The following is an 18,459-nucleotide window of genomic DNA, read 5'->3' as shown; positions in this document are numbered from 1 at the left end:
CGAATATTTGCCTTAAATTAGCGTTATCAAATATTGTTTTGTTTTGGAACGTTAGTTATATAAATGCAAGAAATATGTGTCTTGGAAGTTGCTCGGTCGCATTCATTGTAACTCTCCCTATTAAGGAAATCCCGTTTGCGTCTGCTTGAAATGCAAGAAATATGTCTTGGAAGTTATTGGGGGAAATCTCGTTTGCATTACGTTGTTGTCTGTACACAACTGTTTTATTCAATGTTTAATCTTTGTGTATTCAGATACCGATCACGAATCCATAATAACGTGGTTTTAGATCGGGTTCAGTTTTTGGCATTCAGACTGAGACATGCTAATTTGAACTATATTATCAACAACAACATCATCGCCTTTTCATAACAAATATTATTTTCTGAACGATCTAATAATTCCGCATGTTTAATCCATCTTGTAATTGTTTATACATCGCTACATCAATCAAAAACAGTGTATAAGGCTACAAAAATATTTACTTGTGTGTCTCATATTGTTTGAGGTTGTCACTTTCAAACACCAGTGTTATAAATAGTTTTATTTTGCCTCCTTTTACAGCACTTAGGAAATCGTCTACAGTAACAATCTGATCACCAGCTGCAAAAGTCGGAAATGGTGTTATAAATAGTTGTTTTTTCGCCTGCGCTTACAGCAGTTAGGAAAATTTATACAGTAACAGTGTGATCACCAGCTGCAACGGTCGCAAATGGAATAGTCTCAATCCCATTTTTGCAACTCATTATTAGTAGCAGCACCATTACTGCTAGTTTTTAAAACCAGAACATATTTATTGCAGCAATTTTTGTTATATCCAACTGAAAATTATACTGAACTCATTATTGTACATGTTTGTGGTGAGTGAAATGATATATCATCTTGAATTTGGTGTTGATGTGCCTCTACATACATAAATACATACATACATACATACATACATACATACATACATACATACATACATACATACATACATACATACATGCATACATACATACATACACATACATAGTTAAGTATATTTTATTTAATTTAATTGTTTGTTTGTAAAGTTTAATTTTTTGTATTCCATTACTTGCTATTGTAATGTAACTTTATTTACTAGAATAGAGTTCATTTCTGACTGGCTGTTTTGTTGTTGACGTAAACAACTTCATAGAAACATTCTTTCCAACGCTGACCTAGTTCCTGGCCTTGATTCAGAACCAGTGATAATTTGCAGTAAACAACTTTTTATTTTTTATTTTTATTCTTTCTCAGAGTAAGATTAATAAAGTTGTATCAAGACCATACTTGGACTACTTGTTAAATAACGTGTGTCAATTAAGTTTTTCATAGGATTGACCCACATCCGCGCATCTGTTTTGCGTTGTAGCTAGATTTATTGTTGATGTTATGAGAAATAATAGTCATACTGGCCTTAACACTGGAGACGACCATGTGTTTTATGTTGTGACCAGTTTTGAGGCTAAATATTTTATTTTATTTTATTTTAAAGAAGAGTAATTCTTTTCACTCGAAATACTAGTGCTCTAAATTAATTTTTGGACAATGACGTTTATCTAAATTTATACAGAATTCAAATTGAAATATTATTTTCTGTGATTCAGCAAAGAACCATTGACACATCGGTACGACTCTGACCACAGCCTACGCAATTACCTTCCATTTTGGATTTCATCGGGATTTGAACTCAGTTTTATAGGGACTGTTTATCATTAGAACTTCTAATTATTAATTCTTGGATTATTTTTGGATTTGATTCGTAAAAACGTAGGCTATTTTTCTCATTTTTACCTTGTTTTTCTAGGGAAATAGATTATTTGTTAAATTTTATAAAGCTTGTTGTCTTCATTTTTTCTTGTTACGTTTTATAAGAGCCTAAACACGTAACAAAGAAAATGTGGTTGCTCGTCCTTGGGATATATGAATTTTGGCTAAAATATTTTAGAAAACTTTGTATTTTTAAATTTAAATTCCCCATGTTTTTGAAATTTTTAAATCCAAAGTGTTATTTTAAATTTTTCAAATCTTTAGTGAAATCAACGGCTTGTTTTACAGTGTCATCCAAAGTGGAAATCTTTCTTTAAATATCCTACACAGGAACAGTTGGACTGTTTGAAGAAAGATGAATTGATTAAACTTGCCAAAAATATGATCTTTCTGAGGCAAAAGCTCCCTTAACAAAACAAGAAATAAAAATTATTTTGGTCCTGTATTTGGTAGAAAAGAGTGTTTTGGTTTCGATCAGTAAGTCTGTATCAGACTCTGACATAAAAGAAAACGAATTAAAATTAAAATACAAGATGGAATTAGACTTAAGGACGCTGGAACTTCAGAAATGTAAAGATGAAAAATAAATGCAATTAGATAAGGAAGAAAGAGAGAGAGAAAGACAAATGCAGTTACAAAAAGAACAAATTCAGTTACATAAAGAAGAGAAACAAACGCAGTTGCAAGTGGAGAAAGAGGAGAGAGAGAAACAAATGCGGTTACAATCGGAGAAAGAGGAGAGAGACATAGACAGATGTAAATCCAAAGAGAGGAGGAAGAGATTGAATATCAATTTAGAAGAAAAAAAAGTGGAACTGGCAAATTAAAAATCACATTCCCACGTTGGATACAAATTCAAGTTTTTATGTTACTAAGAATATTAGGTTAGCGCCCCCTTTCAGAGAAAAGAAGTAGACAAATATTTCCCTGGCTTTAAAAAAAGTGCGGAAAATTTGAAATGGCCAAGGAAGCATTGGACTCTCTTATTTCAATCGTACTTACAGGTAAAGATAGTTATATTTACAATTCACTGTCACTACAGCAAAGTGGTGACTATGATCATTAGGAATGCACCTTAAATGGTTATGAGTTAGTCCTTAAGGCTTATCGTCAAAAATTCAAAACTATAAAAAGAGAAGCTGTACAAACCCATGCCTAATTTGCTTGAGAAAAAGAGCAGTTATTTGATAGATGATGCTTAGCCAAAAAAAGTTGATTAAGATTATGAAAGTCTCAGACAAATTATATTCCTTAAAGCGTTTAAGCACTGTGTCCATAGTGACATTAAGACATATCTTGATGAGCATAATAAGGTCGAAACCTTGGAAAATGTTGCTTGTGTCGCTGAAGAGTATTTCTTAGCTCATAAAGTTCCTTTTGTAGGTAAATCTTCCACTCAGCAGTCTTTTAGTTGAAAATTATTTCTGCCTAATACAAGCCCTTCTAAATTTCAAATTGGCACAACATTTAGAAATCAAGCTTCTGATAAGCTTGATCAAAAGTACTTGTCTCTTCCTACATGTACCTATTGCAAGAAGAAAGGATACGTTATTTCTGATTGCTACAAATTGAAAAAGAAGCATCAGAATCAAGACATACCTATTCCAAATACTCTTATTTCTAAGAGGTCAAGGTCACGGTCATGTATTGAAAGCAATACATTTCTTGGGTCTAATAAACCACAGACTGCTTTTATTATGTAGAATTAAGAAACATTCATGTCTAAGAGCTGTATATCATTCTTGAATGATTCGGCCAAACCCATCCCTGTTAAAATGTTAAGAGATATGGAGCTTCTCAGAGTCTTCTGTTATCAGGTAATTTGCCTTTTTCTGAGAAGTCTTCTTCTAAGGAGAGTATTCTTATTCAGGGAGTAGAGCGTCTCAGGACCCATGGCAGTCTGAACGGAGTGTGTTTTACCTGTTGAGGGAATTCATTTATTACTAGGCAACGACCTAGCTGGAGATAAGGTTGTGGTTAACCCACTTGTAACTGACAAGCCTTGTCTGGATCAGAAAGTCGATCCTATCGAAAACAATTCCCTGATATTTACCCAGATTGTGTAGTTACTGGATGTTTTCAGCAAGTTATCTACGAATTAGGCATCTAACAATTCAAATGTTCTGTCTATCATCCTAAGAGCCAAGGGGCATTATAAAGATTTCATCAGACTTTGAAAAATATGATTCAACCGTATTGTTTTGATACGGGTGAAGATTGTGATGAAGGCATTCATTTACTATTGTTTGCTCTTATGGAATCTGTTCAAGAATCTTTAGGTTTCAGTCCCTTTAAGCTGGGTTTTGTACACACTGTGGGTAGACCATTCATGTTGTTGAAAGAGGAACTGCTTTCTAATGAATATACTGAAATTACTCTTCTCGATTATATTTCCAAGTTTAAGTATAAGTTGTTAAATTCTTTTGATATTGCAAGGGAGAATATGCGCTTTACTCAGTCAAAAAGGAAATTCAGGTTTGATTAAAACTCAAAAGAAAGGAGTTGTCACCCTGGTGATAGAGTTCTTGCTCTCTTGCCAATACCACAAAAAACTCGCCAGGCCAAGTATTATGGTCTCTACACAATTGGAAAGAAAGTAAATGATTTAAATTACATCATAAATAATCATGTAAGGCGAAAACAAAACCAGCTTTGCCACATACATATGTTAAAGGGGTATATTGAGAGAGATAGTCCGATTAATTATGCAATTAATTTAGTTGTACCTGTTCCACGCAGTGAGGATTTAGGTGAAGGAATGCATTCGACTCTACTGATCTTAGAATGATAAATCTTTGGGATTCAGAAATTATGAAAAATCTTGACCAGAAACTTTCATATTTGCAACAGCAAGAATGGAATGAGCTTAAACAGTTATTATTTGAATATGAGTACTTATTTCCAGATGTTCCTTCAAGAACAAACAAAATGTTTCATGACGTTGAAATTGTAAATTCCAAACCTGTGAAACAATATCCATACAGGAGGAACCCTATCGAACATGAATATTTGAAAAAAGAAATTATAACATGTATACTTGTTCTAGAACCAGATAAAAATTTCCGTATGTGCACTAATTATAGGAAGGTGAACAGTGTTACTAAAACAGATTCATTTCCATTACCTAGAATCGATGATTGTATTGATAAAATCGGAAATGCCAAGTATGTCATCAAAGTTGACCGTCTGAAAGGATTTTGGCAAATTCCACTGATGGAAAGAGCAAAGGAAATTTCGGCATTTGTGACTCCAGATGGATATAATGTGATGCCTTTGGGGATGAAAGGTTCGCCAAGTACTTTTCAGCGCATAATGAATATGATTAGCTCTGGTCTAGATAATTGTGATGCTTACATCGATGATGTAATCATCTACAACAACTCCTGGAAAGAACATTTAGAGACAATTCGGAAATTCTTTGACAGACTCACTGATGCAAGTTCAACAAGTAGTTTATCCAAATGTGAGTTCTGCCGTGCTAGGACATATTGTGAGACATGGACATGTGAAACCTATAGATGTTAAGGTCAAGGATATCTCTCAATTCCCTGTGCCTGTTAGTAAAAAGCAATTGATGCGATTTCTAGGTATGGCTGGATAATTGCTGAACCCCTGACAAATTTGTTGAGTAAGAAAACCAAGTTTCGTTGGACTGAGAAATGTCAGGAGGCCTTTGATAAGTTAAACGCCATACTTAAGAGTGCACCAGTTGCTACAGATCCAAATTTCAGCCAGTCATTTAAACTCTCTGTTGATGCAAGTGATGTTGGGGTTGGAGCAGTATTGATTCAAGAAGAGGAAAATGGTGTTGATCATCCATTGTGCTATGTTTCAAAGAAATTAAATGAGCACCAAAGAAATTATTCAACAATCGAGAAGGAATGATTGGCTTTGATATTGGCATTAGTGCTAAGTGATCACAATCCCTTACTGTCATTGGCAAGATGAAAACAACAAAAATCAAAGACTACCAAGGTGGAGTTTGTTCTTACAGGAATATAATATTGGCATCAGGCACATCAAGGGGAAAGATAATTTAATAGCAGATGCGCTTTCCCGCGTATAGAAATGTATTATCTTATGTTTTCTTCGTATAATTCATGGAGTTCTTCTTATGTTTTTTTCTTCAAATAAAACATATATAATTAATCTATGGTACAAAGAAAGCTTTATTATTTAAATCTTTTTTTCTTTAATGGGGGAAAGTGTTATGTATACTTAATTTAATTTATATTTGATTTAATTTAATTGTTTGTTTGTAAGTTTTAATTCTTTTTATTCCATTACTAGCTATTGTAATGTAACTTTTCTTTTACTGGAATAGATTTAAGTTCTAACTGATTTTTTATTTTCGACGTAAGCAACTTTATAGAAATATTCGAGCTAATGTTGAACTAATTCCTGACCTTGACTCAGAGCCGGTGATAGTTTGTAGTAAACAACATTTTTTATGTTTTTAATTCTTTCTCAGAGTAAGATTCATGAAGTAGAGTCAAGGCCATACTTGGACTACGTGTTAAACAACATGTATCAACTAGGTTTTTCCAGAGGATTGACCCACATCCGCGCATCTGTTTTGCGTTGTAGCTAGATTTATTGTTGATGTTTTGAGAAATAATAATAATAATAATAATAATAATAATAATAATAATAGTAATAATAATAATAATGAGACCGATCTATATTTAATTATCCCCACGCATATTCTCAGATATACACAATTTGAATTAATGATGAAATTTTAGTCTCTTTGTTCAACTCCATCCCTACGCGTGAACTGCAATCAGGATCTGAAAACTGGTTTATTATTGATTCGCCTTCCTACAATATAAAATCAAACATTATCAGCCCGTTAAGTCGGTGCAGATAGAGTTCAGTTTTCACACTTCACCCTGTTCTCCACCTCATCCCCATTTTCCACACAGTTTCAAATATGATAATATATCACTCTCTCCCTCCCTCCCTCTCTCTCTCTCTCTCTCTCTCTCGCGTCCGCACTGCATGCGGGAGGTGGTGGGCTCAAACCACAGTGGAGTCATACCAAAGACTTATTAAAATGGTACTGGTAGCTGTCTCGCTAGGCGTTCAGCATTAAGAGGTATGTGCTAGTACTGGTCGGCCTGGTGTCAGGATAATGTGACTGTTTGGAACATAATGCTACATGTCGGACCCGAGCTTTAGATTAGAAGGAAACCGACCGGCTGAACGTGCACTGATAAATGAGAAACATTATATCAATCAGAAATACATATCTTCATTGGCGTCCATCCTCTTTCTTTGATTTGTGTCAAGCTCCCAAAGCTCAAGAATGGAGAAAAATAAAAGCAAACTGTCCGTACTAAGGAACATACTGATACATTATTCACATGTTAATCTACTGTGTGTAGCACCTAGCTCTTTCACTGAAAGAGACGTTGACAATCGGTTCATGTTTTGAGGGGATGGGAACAGACGTATTCGAAAGCTTTAAACATTTTCGTAACCGAATAATAAAAACGTTGATATTATTTCGGCGCAGTCGTTCACTCATGTGCAGGATGTAATCGATTTCAACCTCTATTACATCACGAATCGTGCAAAATATGTCGGACAGTTTTGGACGGAAAGGAACGTTACATACATGCATGCATGCATACATACATACATACATACATACATACACACACACACAAACACATAAATATATATATATATATATATATATATATATATATATATATATATATATATATATATATATATATATATGTCTCGTCAGGAAGGCTGAAATTTATTCGAAAGCCATATCAAATGAATATTTACTTTGAGCTGGAACAAAATGTGGTTCTCTATTTGTTACACGAACCCACTTCTATAGGTTTTCATTATAAGTTACTTATTTGGTTTATTGAAATTTTAAGAACACTGAGATTTACAAACATTCAGCTTGGTACATTAAAGAATAAAACTTTTTCCTTCCTGGGTTTTGATACGGAAACGCTGAACGTCTTTATTGAGTTCGAATAGGAGATATAAGTCTGCATTTGCATTAAATAAAATAATTCATTTCCATTTTTTAGTCACGAAAATGTAGTATTTACCCTCAATAAAAGTCTGATGTGCGCCTTTAAACTCAGTTTATCTGAATTTGAGCTCTTGTTTTCAGACCGTATTTTGTTTCTTGCTTTACTAATACGGTTCAACTCAGTTTTTGTTTTGCAAATTTTCTACTCTAGTCACTTCCTCTAAATCACCATACCTTTAAATGACACTGTTGTTCTGCAGTGTAAAATATTAATTAGTGTATACGTTTATAGACGTTAAAGAGTTAAAAGTATTTCTAACATTTCTATACATAAGCTATCGGCTAAATGTTACAGAATAGCATATAAAGAATATTAATAAAAATAAACAACTTATAGCAACATAAAAATAGAAAACAATATTTGATCTAACAAAACTACGTACATTAAAGACATAAGCCCACGATTCTCGTAATTGGGCATCATATTTGTAAGGAAAGCGAATTTTGCACATTATTCTCTTGTTCATACATGTATGCGTTTTATTTGCCATATAATACATGTCTGTTTACGTTCATAATAACCAAATCTGGTATAGCATCCTAAGTGCAACTATCTTTCTAGAATTATCCAATAAAAAAGCAAAGATGTATAATTTAGAGTTACACATTGTTTTGTAATGCACATACTATGTAAAATATACAATGACTAATTCATCTCTGGTTTAGTACAAAGTAACCTTGTGATATCAATCCAATTCCTCCCAAAGACGAAAATTCGTCTTTTCTGTCTGTACTAAGTAGATAATGGGCAATAACTCTTGCCCATTACCTTCCCTTGCAGCCCATAGGTGGCGCTAGTTAACCTGAGCGGAACATCATGTAACAGGATGCTCGCATCGCATTGAGGATGGAAGAGTATTAAAGTATTGTGATCAAGTACGTGTTCAAGAAGAAATAATTTACTGAAATATTTGCCTTCTCCTTCGATTGATAGTAGTTGGACCCAACTTTTTCTAGTCGAACAGGGAGAGAGAAAAAAAACAGCTGCTTGTGGGACGAAGGAACTCAAAAGGACGTTGTTGCTTTTTTTTTTTTTACTTTGCACCAGTATTTTAAAACGTGCCACTTCGATTCGTATACCCTTGAAGTGGAGTGCCTTTTATCTCGTGCAATTCTTTTCAAGGCTGAAGAGTTGAATTTTTCTGCTGCCAGGCTCTCTGGACAAGAGCAAAGTGTGAAGGATACGATTGTCTGGGTACATGTGGGTCCGAGCCTGTTTGGTCTGGGCAGATCTTATACTAGAGAGAGAGAGAGAGAGGATTGTTGATCCAGGATTTATGCTAACAGAAATTAACAGTCAGAATCATTTTGCATCGCTGGCTTGTCAAGTTCTGTAAAATCAAATAAAAAAAGATCGTTTGAGGGTAGGCAAAACTTCGCAGTCCCTCCCTACTGAAAGAAATAGCGCCCTTGGACAGACCTCGGGATCCGGTACCAGGGAAACGAAGCTGGATATTTTTTGATAAAAATCAGTCGGTACCCGAGTCGGTCGTACGGATGACAGTGTAGAAATTAGTTCCACATCGACAAGGTATACGGACAAACTTTGTAACATGGCTATTAAGTTTCAATAGGTAGAGTTACTCGAAATTACTCGATCTCCTAATAATAAGTGTAATTTTGCACACAGTGATATGAGTAGAGCAACACAGTTCAGCGTAAGCATCTCATTACGTACATTCCATTTTTGTTATGCTTGTCCGTAAGCAATATCGTAGTACACACCAGGTATTGTGGGTACATTCTACGTAAAACAATAATGCGAATTCCCAACCTGTCCAATTAAGACGGAAAATAACGTAATCCGCAATGGATGGAATCAAAATTGCACAAATATCCACTTGGTTTTGGGAGGCGAAGTGAACGATTTTTTTTCCGTTCACTAACGAAAGCTTAAAACTGGCGCCACCTTTAGGCAGCAAGGGAAGTTAGCGGCCAAGAGTTATTGCGCTTGGTCTGTAATCTTATAGACAGAAAAGACAAACTTTCGTCTTCGGAAGGGTTAGATTTGGGAGGTAGTGGGACATATACTCTCAACGTTAATCACATAGTAGAACGTACTGAAATAAGAAATATGTAATTTTCAACTCATTCTCTCAATATTAATATACATAAAGAATATCACAAATTTGCTACTAGGCTAAGTAAAGAATATCCCATATTGACTACTAGGTTACGAAAAGAATGTCCCAAATTTGCTTCTAGACTTCATAAAAAATCTCCCTAATTGGCTACTAGACTACGTAAAGGCTGTCCCAAATTGGCTACTAAGCTACGTGAAGAATATCCCCAACTGGATTCATTTCTCAAGGTTCTATTAGTGCTGACGATTATCAAACATCACAAAAGCTAAGTATTTCAATTTTTTATGACTCCTTTCTAGGGAATAATATATGTCAGGTCTGTAGCAATTAAACGGGGTTCTTCAAAATCCTTAACATACCACTGAAGAAACTCTCTTAGATAATTTGTACAACCCACGAATGCAGCAAAATGTTAGAGGCATGCGTTTTGTAGCAAACATATGGTCAGCAGTCGTGATTAAAATGGACATGCCAAATCAACATAATAAAGAAGAATTATTTGCAATCCACGGCAATACATATTTAGAAATTTTAATTACGTGCCAGAGCACACACTGAAGCAAGGTTTTATTTATCGTAAGTCAGCAATGGTTAAATATGACGAAAACATTAATTCCTTCATTCGAAATATTAAGCATGAAAACAGATATCCGACCCACTACCGCCACATATGCAGCTAAAATATAATAAATAATTCATAGTTTTTGTTTTTAGGTTCTCGATCGTCTCATTGACAGAATGCCCACTATCATTATGAAGTTTGTACATGAAGGATTGGAAATAATGAGAATACAGTTGGAAAGATCGCATGTGAGTTGAAGAGATCACATGTGGGTTGAGGAGGTCACATGTGAGTTGAAGAGATCGTATGTGGGTTGAAGAGATCACAAGCGAAGTGAAGAGATCACACGTGATTGAAGGGATCACGAGATGCAATATTCTTGTGCGTTTAGTATTTTTTGACCTTAATTTCAGTTTTCATAAATGTTCTAAAATTATAAAATTATTTTTATCTTTGACATTATTGTACAAAGAAACGAGATGAAAATGTATAAATATGAAAGTTAGCATATAGGTCTGATAATTTTCTTTAATTTGTCCTTTCATGAAATTTGAATTCGGGTTCGCGGCTTTATCTTATCAACCCAATATACCCTCTAGACTAAGGCCACGTCGCCACAAATCGTTGGAACATAGTCGTGGATAAAAGTATTCGTGATACACAGTCACTACGGATACATATGGTAGAAATCGAGGCATATAGTAACATTGAAAGTTACAAATATACACAAGAGAGAATGGAAAGGACTATCCTACAGGAAGATGCAGACCCGGTTTCAAATCTCATCAGAGTACGAATTAAAACCAAATTATCTAACAACAACAACAACAATACTACTACTAAAAATAATAATAATAATAATAATAATAATAATAATAATAATAATAATAATAATAACAACAACAACAACAACAACAACAACAACAACAATAATAATAATAATAATAATAATAATTATAATTTTCATATATAAATTAATTTAGTATTGCCAAGCATCCTACAGGATCCTGGCTAACACTTTCTATTTCTCGGGTGTATACTTTTATCGTACTAAACTAAATCAAATTTTCTGTGTTTTCTGTCAGTGGAATTCGGAGTGATGAAACCTAATTACATTTGTAGCAATGCGAACGTGTCGGCTCCGCATTAATGCGAACATCCACCACTAGGTTCCATCCCTTTTATGGCGATGTGCAAACTCCAGAGTCTATGGAAATCGGTGCATGCGTGAAGGCAAGGCTATTGGTCAATAACCTCGAATCTCAATAGATGATGAATTAAAAAATTATTGAAACCATATTTAATTTATGTTTCACATGCATGTTCTCTCATTGAACAGTAGCTCCTCTCTGAGTATTGATTTTCATGTACAAGTCTCCATATATCTTACATTTGCTATATATATATATATATATATATATATATATATATATATATATATATATATATATATATATATATAAATTACCGTGGCGAAAAACAGCTATTTAAACAAAGGGTCATCATAACATGCTTCTTACCCGCTTGGAAAAAATATTATACGAAGGGTATCCAAGTACCTTTTCGTTACAATTTGTCTGGAAATTTGGTCTCATTTTTTAATCTTGTAGAAGATAATCTCGTAATCCATTAACATCCTACCATAGGCGAAAGCTTGAAATAATGTCAAGACATTCAGTCTTTTGAAAAATATTGCGTTTTGCAGTTTCAATAGTTTTTAATTGAGTTCGTTTTTTAAATTATCCACTCTGCCGTCAATAGGTGTCATAGTCTGCTTTTTCCATCTGTTTAGTTCGAAGTCCCCTCATTAAGGGTATCATTGACTTTTCTAAACCATTTATCTGGACTTGAGTCTGAAAATTAAGAAAACATGTATTAATCTTAGCATTGGAACTATCTATGATTATCTAGCCATTCTTAAATCAATCAAAGTAATTATTGGTAAATAAGTTTATCAATATATTTATCTATTTACCCACTTATTAATTTACGCACCGACCCATCCAACTATTCATTCATCGATCCAATGGTTAATCCTTTATCTAGTTATCGTTCGATCCCTCGGTCTGTTGGTCTGTTTGTCCGTCCGTCCATCCATCCATCAATCATGAATCTTAGTAATTTCATCAATCATGTTAGTAGCAAATATAATGATTTGATTCTGAAACTTTGTTGATTAATACACTTTCATTAGGTGCAGTATTCTCGTATGTATTTGACAGACAAGAGCTATAATAATAATAATAATAATAATAATAATAATAATAATAATAAAATTAAATTAATAATAGTATTATTATTAATAATAATAATAATAATGTTATTATTATTATTATTATTAATACTATTATTATTATCATTATTATTATTATTATTATTATTATTATTATTATTATTATTATTGAGGTTGTTGGTGCTGTTCTCGTTGATGCAAAACATACGCCTGCTGGATATTTTTGCATATATGTAACACTGGTTGACAAATTGTCATAGTCTAATTACTTTAAACATAAGCTACACCACTGAACTGCCCAACCCATCTTCTGGGGTCAAATAGCAATTTCAGAACAGAGCTCGGTTCGTAACAAAACCAAGCAAAGAGGCATACGCTTTGCTGGTGTCACGAGATGGAGGTATATCACTTGGCCTTCAAATATGTGACTACGAGCACAAAGACAATTTATCATCGAATCTATAAAACCAGGTTTCAAAAATGTCACTGTGACCAGCATGAAAACTTTAACACTGAGGCTAGTAAAGCGGTTTCAAAAATGTCACTGTGGCCAGCATGAAAACTTTAACATCGAGGCTATTAAAGCGGGTTTCAAAAATGTCACTGTGGCCAGCATGAAAACTTTAGCAACAAGGCTATTAAAGCGGGTTTACAAATTCTACTATGGCCTCAATATTATCTAAAGATTTAAGCTTTAAAACCAGGTTTCAGAAATGACACAGTAACTTCATTGGAAGTTTACACATGAGGCTATAAAACCGGGTTATAAAAATGTCTGCGGTTTAAATGGGAAATTAACATTAGTCCACCATTTTAAAATATGTCACTGTCGCCTCAAAAGCAATTTAATGTTAACATCACATCTACTGACCAGCATCTATACTTGCTGATCACCATCTGCACCTATTGACGAACACATATGCTTACAGACCCACATCTACTTCCCTACACACATAACGACATTCCGTTACCTACTCCTACCGATCAGCATCTACACCTACTGACTGACCCACTATCTGCCTGAGTAGAACACATCTTAAATGGGATGTAATGTAGGAGGTAGAGTAAGAAACAGTCACACCTGCAGTAGACAAAATTACTTCTCAAACTTACACATGCTTAGATGTAATGTCACATGGAGTGGAAGGAGAAACAATGGTGGAATATCTACACAGTAATACACATGTAGACGAACAAATAAACGGGGCCATCGTTAAATTTGATCTTTATTTACTTTGACTATCAAGATATTGAGATTCATGTTCTTAACCTCTGTGCTTATCACGAATGTATTCCGCAACCTTTATTGCATCACTGTCAGAACTAGCGTGATCGCATGGGGATGTAGAATGATACTTCGTAGATACAATATTCTGAGTTTGCTTGGTTCATTTGAGTCAATAAAGACGACACTTGGGATGAAGATGACGTGAATCGTTGCTACAACAGTCCTCAATAGGCTGCAGTTATTGTTCACAATTTCTCTGGAATATTCTTTGGCTTCAGAACGAGGAACCGAATTTCCACAAGTCATCATGTTTTGAGACAAAGTCATTTTTATGAAACTAGGAAATTACAGTAAAAAGATTCCATGATTTTGTGCCTTTGCCTTTGAATAAAATGCCTTAAATGGTTGAAATGACAGAAACGCTTAGGGGCTATTCATCACAATATTTCCTTACCGAAGACAATCACCGAATTGTGATCCCAGATTTGACTGAAGACCATCACAACGACCCCGACAGAACAACAAGAAGCTGTCTGAGCCTATTATCAAACCCACAATCTGGACCCTTTTGATTTTCAAGACGAAATATTGAAATATTTTCGGTCCGATATGGACATTATAGCCATTTCAATCGAAAAGATTCGTCAGTAGTCGATATTCACACAAAGCGTTGCAATTGTTATATTCATTGTGCCAATCTAAAGACAATTGAACACATCATAATATAAACGGCGTAGTTGTGATGATTTGATCTTATGTCGTTGATTGATCTGATTCGAAAATCCACAAGTCGTGTACGAATATCACGGATGTTTATTTCATGTCGCTCGTGTTGTCTTCACCGAGAACATAAAGCCTTTGACAATGTTCATCATGGCAGATTTTTACGACAAATCGCATCAAAGACCAGAGGTTTGAAAGTTAGGGATGCCAAATAGTGAAAAAGTTAGGGAACATAACTAGGATCAATGTTTTTAAACAGATCCAGACTTTCTAGGTATCGTTGAAGACTACGGAGTAGTGGACATTTATTCTTTGTATCGTCAAGACAGTTTGTTGTACAAAGCAGACGTCTATCCAGAAGAAAATTTCAAATATACAGATGTATTTTCGCTCTATCCTTGGGTGTGTAAATATGCTTTATTTCCTACAAGACATCCTGAAATTTTGACGGAACACGTTCTCCAGTAGGAAGATTTGATTAAATGTAAAGTTTCTCCGCCGACGATTTTGTATTATCCCGTGTTGCGTCATTATTGCGATTGAAAAGTGATGTAACCCTTATGTTGTACATGTGCTGGAATATGTAGTCAACCCCAGCCTTGTCGCCACGATGTTAAGAAATATCGCTCCTTGACAAGAATGTGCGGGATTTCACTAGTTTCATTCTTTCAATCGTTAATGTCAGTGGTTACAAATTTAGTAATATGATACTTTTCAACAGACAACAAAACCAATAGGACGACTACCTTAGTCCAATGGTTTCGTTTCAGGTTACGTCAACGAGTTTCTTAAATTGAATGAAAAATGAGCGGCTATCCATTCTGGTATTATATTCGAGATAAAAGACGAATATAAAAATGATAGCGATCCCTAGCAGGGATCGACTTCAACCACATAGGAAAGAACAGAGGAAGACAAACTTTTACTAAAATTGAGTAATACTGCTTACGTGAGAGCCAAATGCATAACTGTATTATTTGTAGGAACCCTTACTAGTCCGCGTCCGTTACTTTGATACTGATAGCTGCATGTACATCGATCAACCTAGGTGAAATTAACTGCACATTGAAGGAGTGTGAACCAAGGAACATCATGACGAGTTTTGCAAGTGGTGGACCTGAAAGACTGTGGCCAAGATAACGGCAATATCACAGAATATTCAAAGTAAAAGTACTGACATTGAATTATCGTAACGTCAAGCGGCAAATCGTGTTCAAACGCCCTTATGTTAGGATTTGATCAAGATTTTAATGTCAGAACTTACGACCCACACATGCCTGTATGTTTGCCTAATCACCAAAACGTACGTTTGAGCTAGAAAAAAATGAATTAGATCTTCCAGAATGAGTTCGATTTCCCGATCAGAACACGGTAAAGTTTTGGCTCCACCCTTCAGAATGAAAAAGAACAGAGTTCAAAGAAAGAACGATCAGTGCATGAAGAGACTTCAACCTAAAAAGATGAAATCGACGCAGAAACAATATGATAGATCCAGCTACCAAAGGAATAATGAAGACACATGAAACGCAGCACGAACTTGAACCACTACTTTAAGGGATGCAAGACATTTGTCCATCTATGGATGTCATCCATTCTCTCGCAAGCCACTATGGATATCACAAGTCCAGTGCTAATAATGAATAAAATATGCAAAACACGTTGCCTGAGACTTTTCCTGGTTATTGTGATATTGCCAGTCGACTCCCGATGTTCAAAAGAGAAGGTCACACATGTTTGGAAGAACCCACTCCCAAATCTTTAGTTAGAGCACGATCTATCTACCTGGGGAAAGGAGGTACATTACAGTGCTTTGTTTGTGGCATGAAACTCCACGAATGGATGCATAAAACGCAGGTCATAATGAACGTGCCAGATAGTCTCTGATTTGTCACTGCCTTCCTTTGGTCGGTCCAGATTACTATCCCCATCGATATTTTAGAAGAGGAGAGGATTCTTAGTATGCCTCTGGAGCTATAAGAACGTACTGTACATATGAACAATTCCATTTGTATACATAGGCGTTGTAACTATTAGTGTCTGGATGCAATGATTAGGTCGATATAAATAATAGAATGGTCAGAAAGTGACAGACCGAATTCATTTGGAGGAAGACAATGAAGCACACAGTTCATAAGAAAAGATTACTTCCATGGGCTTTAAAAGACCTGATTCCACACGAAGAAACGATTCCTTTAAACTTACGAGACATGTCGAGCGCGCACACGTGTGTGTGTGTGTATGTGTGTGTTAATGAATACTGGACTTCAGTTCCCGGCAGGTTCCCTGTCGCAAAGCGTTTACCGGGGCAACTACGAAAACATTGTGCGTGCCCATGAAACTCGTTAAGTTAGAATAGCTGTGTGTATTGATGATTACTATCCCTGAGTGAAGAAGAGATTCGTTGCACTTTATATACCCTTACTTTCCAAGAAGTTTTTGAGGCTTGTTAACTACACCAGCTGATTTACCACTGGAAGGATGTAAGTGACTGGACCAATCTTAGTAAGAGGTCCCCGACTATGTCAATGTCATGTGTGACTGACTTTTCACAAGACAGACACAAAAATGAACTCTTTGTCAATGTCATGTGTGACTGACTTCTCACAAGACATACACAAAAGTAACTCTTTGGAAATGTTGACATTTTGTTTTTGATGGAATTTTTTTAACAGTTTTTTTTCTTCTGTAGACAATATCTTGTGTTCTTTGTAATCAACTACGAATTTTCCAAACCACTCGATAACTATGATTAATCACATGCCAGGTCGTCAGAGTTGAGGCGCACTGTATTGTCATCATCCCTTTGAATCAGGAAATCGAACTTTACAAATGTGTGTTCGAACCCATGTTGAATTGAACAAAATGATTCAGTTTGCGTATTCTGACGGCATCACGTATATTGTAATTGGAATTCTGTCATACGATGGAGGAGAAAACACCTATCACGTTCACTGAGAATTTGTACATCCTCGTTATCTTCCTGCTATTAAAGTGTATTTTGTCAGCGTGAATATTGGTAGAAATGAGATCTTTGACAAAGCATTCTTGTCATCAAAGGAAATACATTTTTATTTTTGGCATCTATTTTCCAGTGACTTGTGAACTCACGTTTCGTGTATATCGATAAGAAGTCCGACAAAGAGGAAAAACTTTAGGCGATCTATTAAATCGGACTTCGTACGGCGGCACCTAGTGCCGACAGGAGGGGGAGGCAACCAGGGATATATCTCCTGGGCGCGGGCCGGTAATGGTGCCCCGCGAACAACACTTTTTAATTTTATAAAAGAAAATGTATGTTTGAACAAGAACTTGGAGAGGAACGGGTGTTTCTTATCCTGAGGCCCGTGATCGCTCTCTACGGCCCTGGAAGCACCTGTCTTGAAAGGTATTGCATGCTTTTCAAGGTGCTGCCTTGCCACAAGGAAAATAATTTCTCCAAAATGTACGCATCGACAAACAGTGTTCCAAGGAAGAGCTGCCGAAGGCAGGAGGCCGACATGAAACAATGACAGCAAGAACATGCAGAGCAAGAACGTGAAGTGCCGAGGCAACTCATCCACTGCATGAGAACATCCTCACTTTTCCGTTAGAAGCACTTTTGTCTGTCGGTCAGCATTTACGCTTGGTATTGGAAGTGATGGGAACAGAGGTGTGGAGCATTCGCAGCCCGTGAAAGGAGGTGTATTTTCCCTGGATATCGACAACATATATGATCAAGGACAACAACGGAAGGCCCTTTTCAGGATCAACCACAGGTCTTAGAAACAGAGATACTACTCAAACAAAGTA

The 18,459-nt window shown here is 35.5% G+C and overlaps 1 protein-coding gene across 1 annotated transcript in view; it reads right to left on the bottom strand.

Moving 5' to 3' along the window:
• Nucleotides 1–7,724: 7,724 nt before the first annotated feature.
• LOC149797085 (uncharacterized) overlaps nucleotides 7,725–18,459 on the bottom strand; it is a 113,132-nt gene continuing 102,397 nt past the window's right edge. The window contains exon 3 of the mRNA XM_089961759.1: nucleotides 7,725–12,339. Within this exon, the coding sequence (XP_089817885.1) occupies nucleotides 12,241–12,339 (99 nt within the window). The 3' untranslated portion in view covers nucleotides 7,725–12,240. The remainder of the gene's footprint in view (nucleotides 12,340–18,459) is intronic.

The sequence above is a fragment of the Sinohyriopsis cumingii genome, chromosome 6, assembly GCF_028554795.1.
Source record: "Sinohyriopsis cumingii isolate HCF-2022 chromosome 6, ASM2855479v2, whole genome shotgun sequence".
NCBI lineage: Eukaryota > Metazoa > Mollusca > Bivalvia > Unionida > Unionidae > Sinohyriopsis > Sinohyriopsis cumingii.
This window is presented reverse-complemented; position numbering and strand designations above follow the sequence as displayed.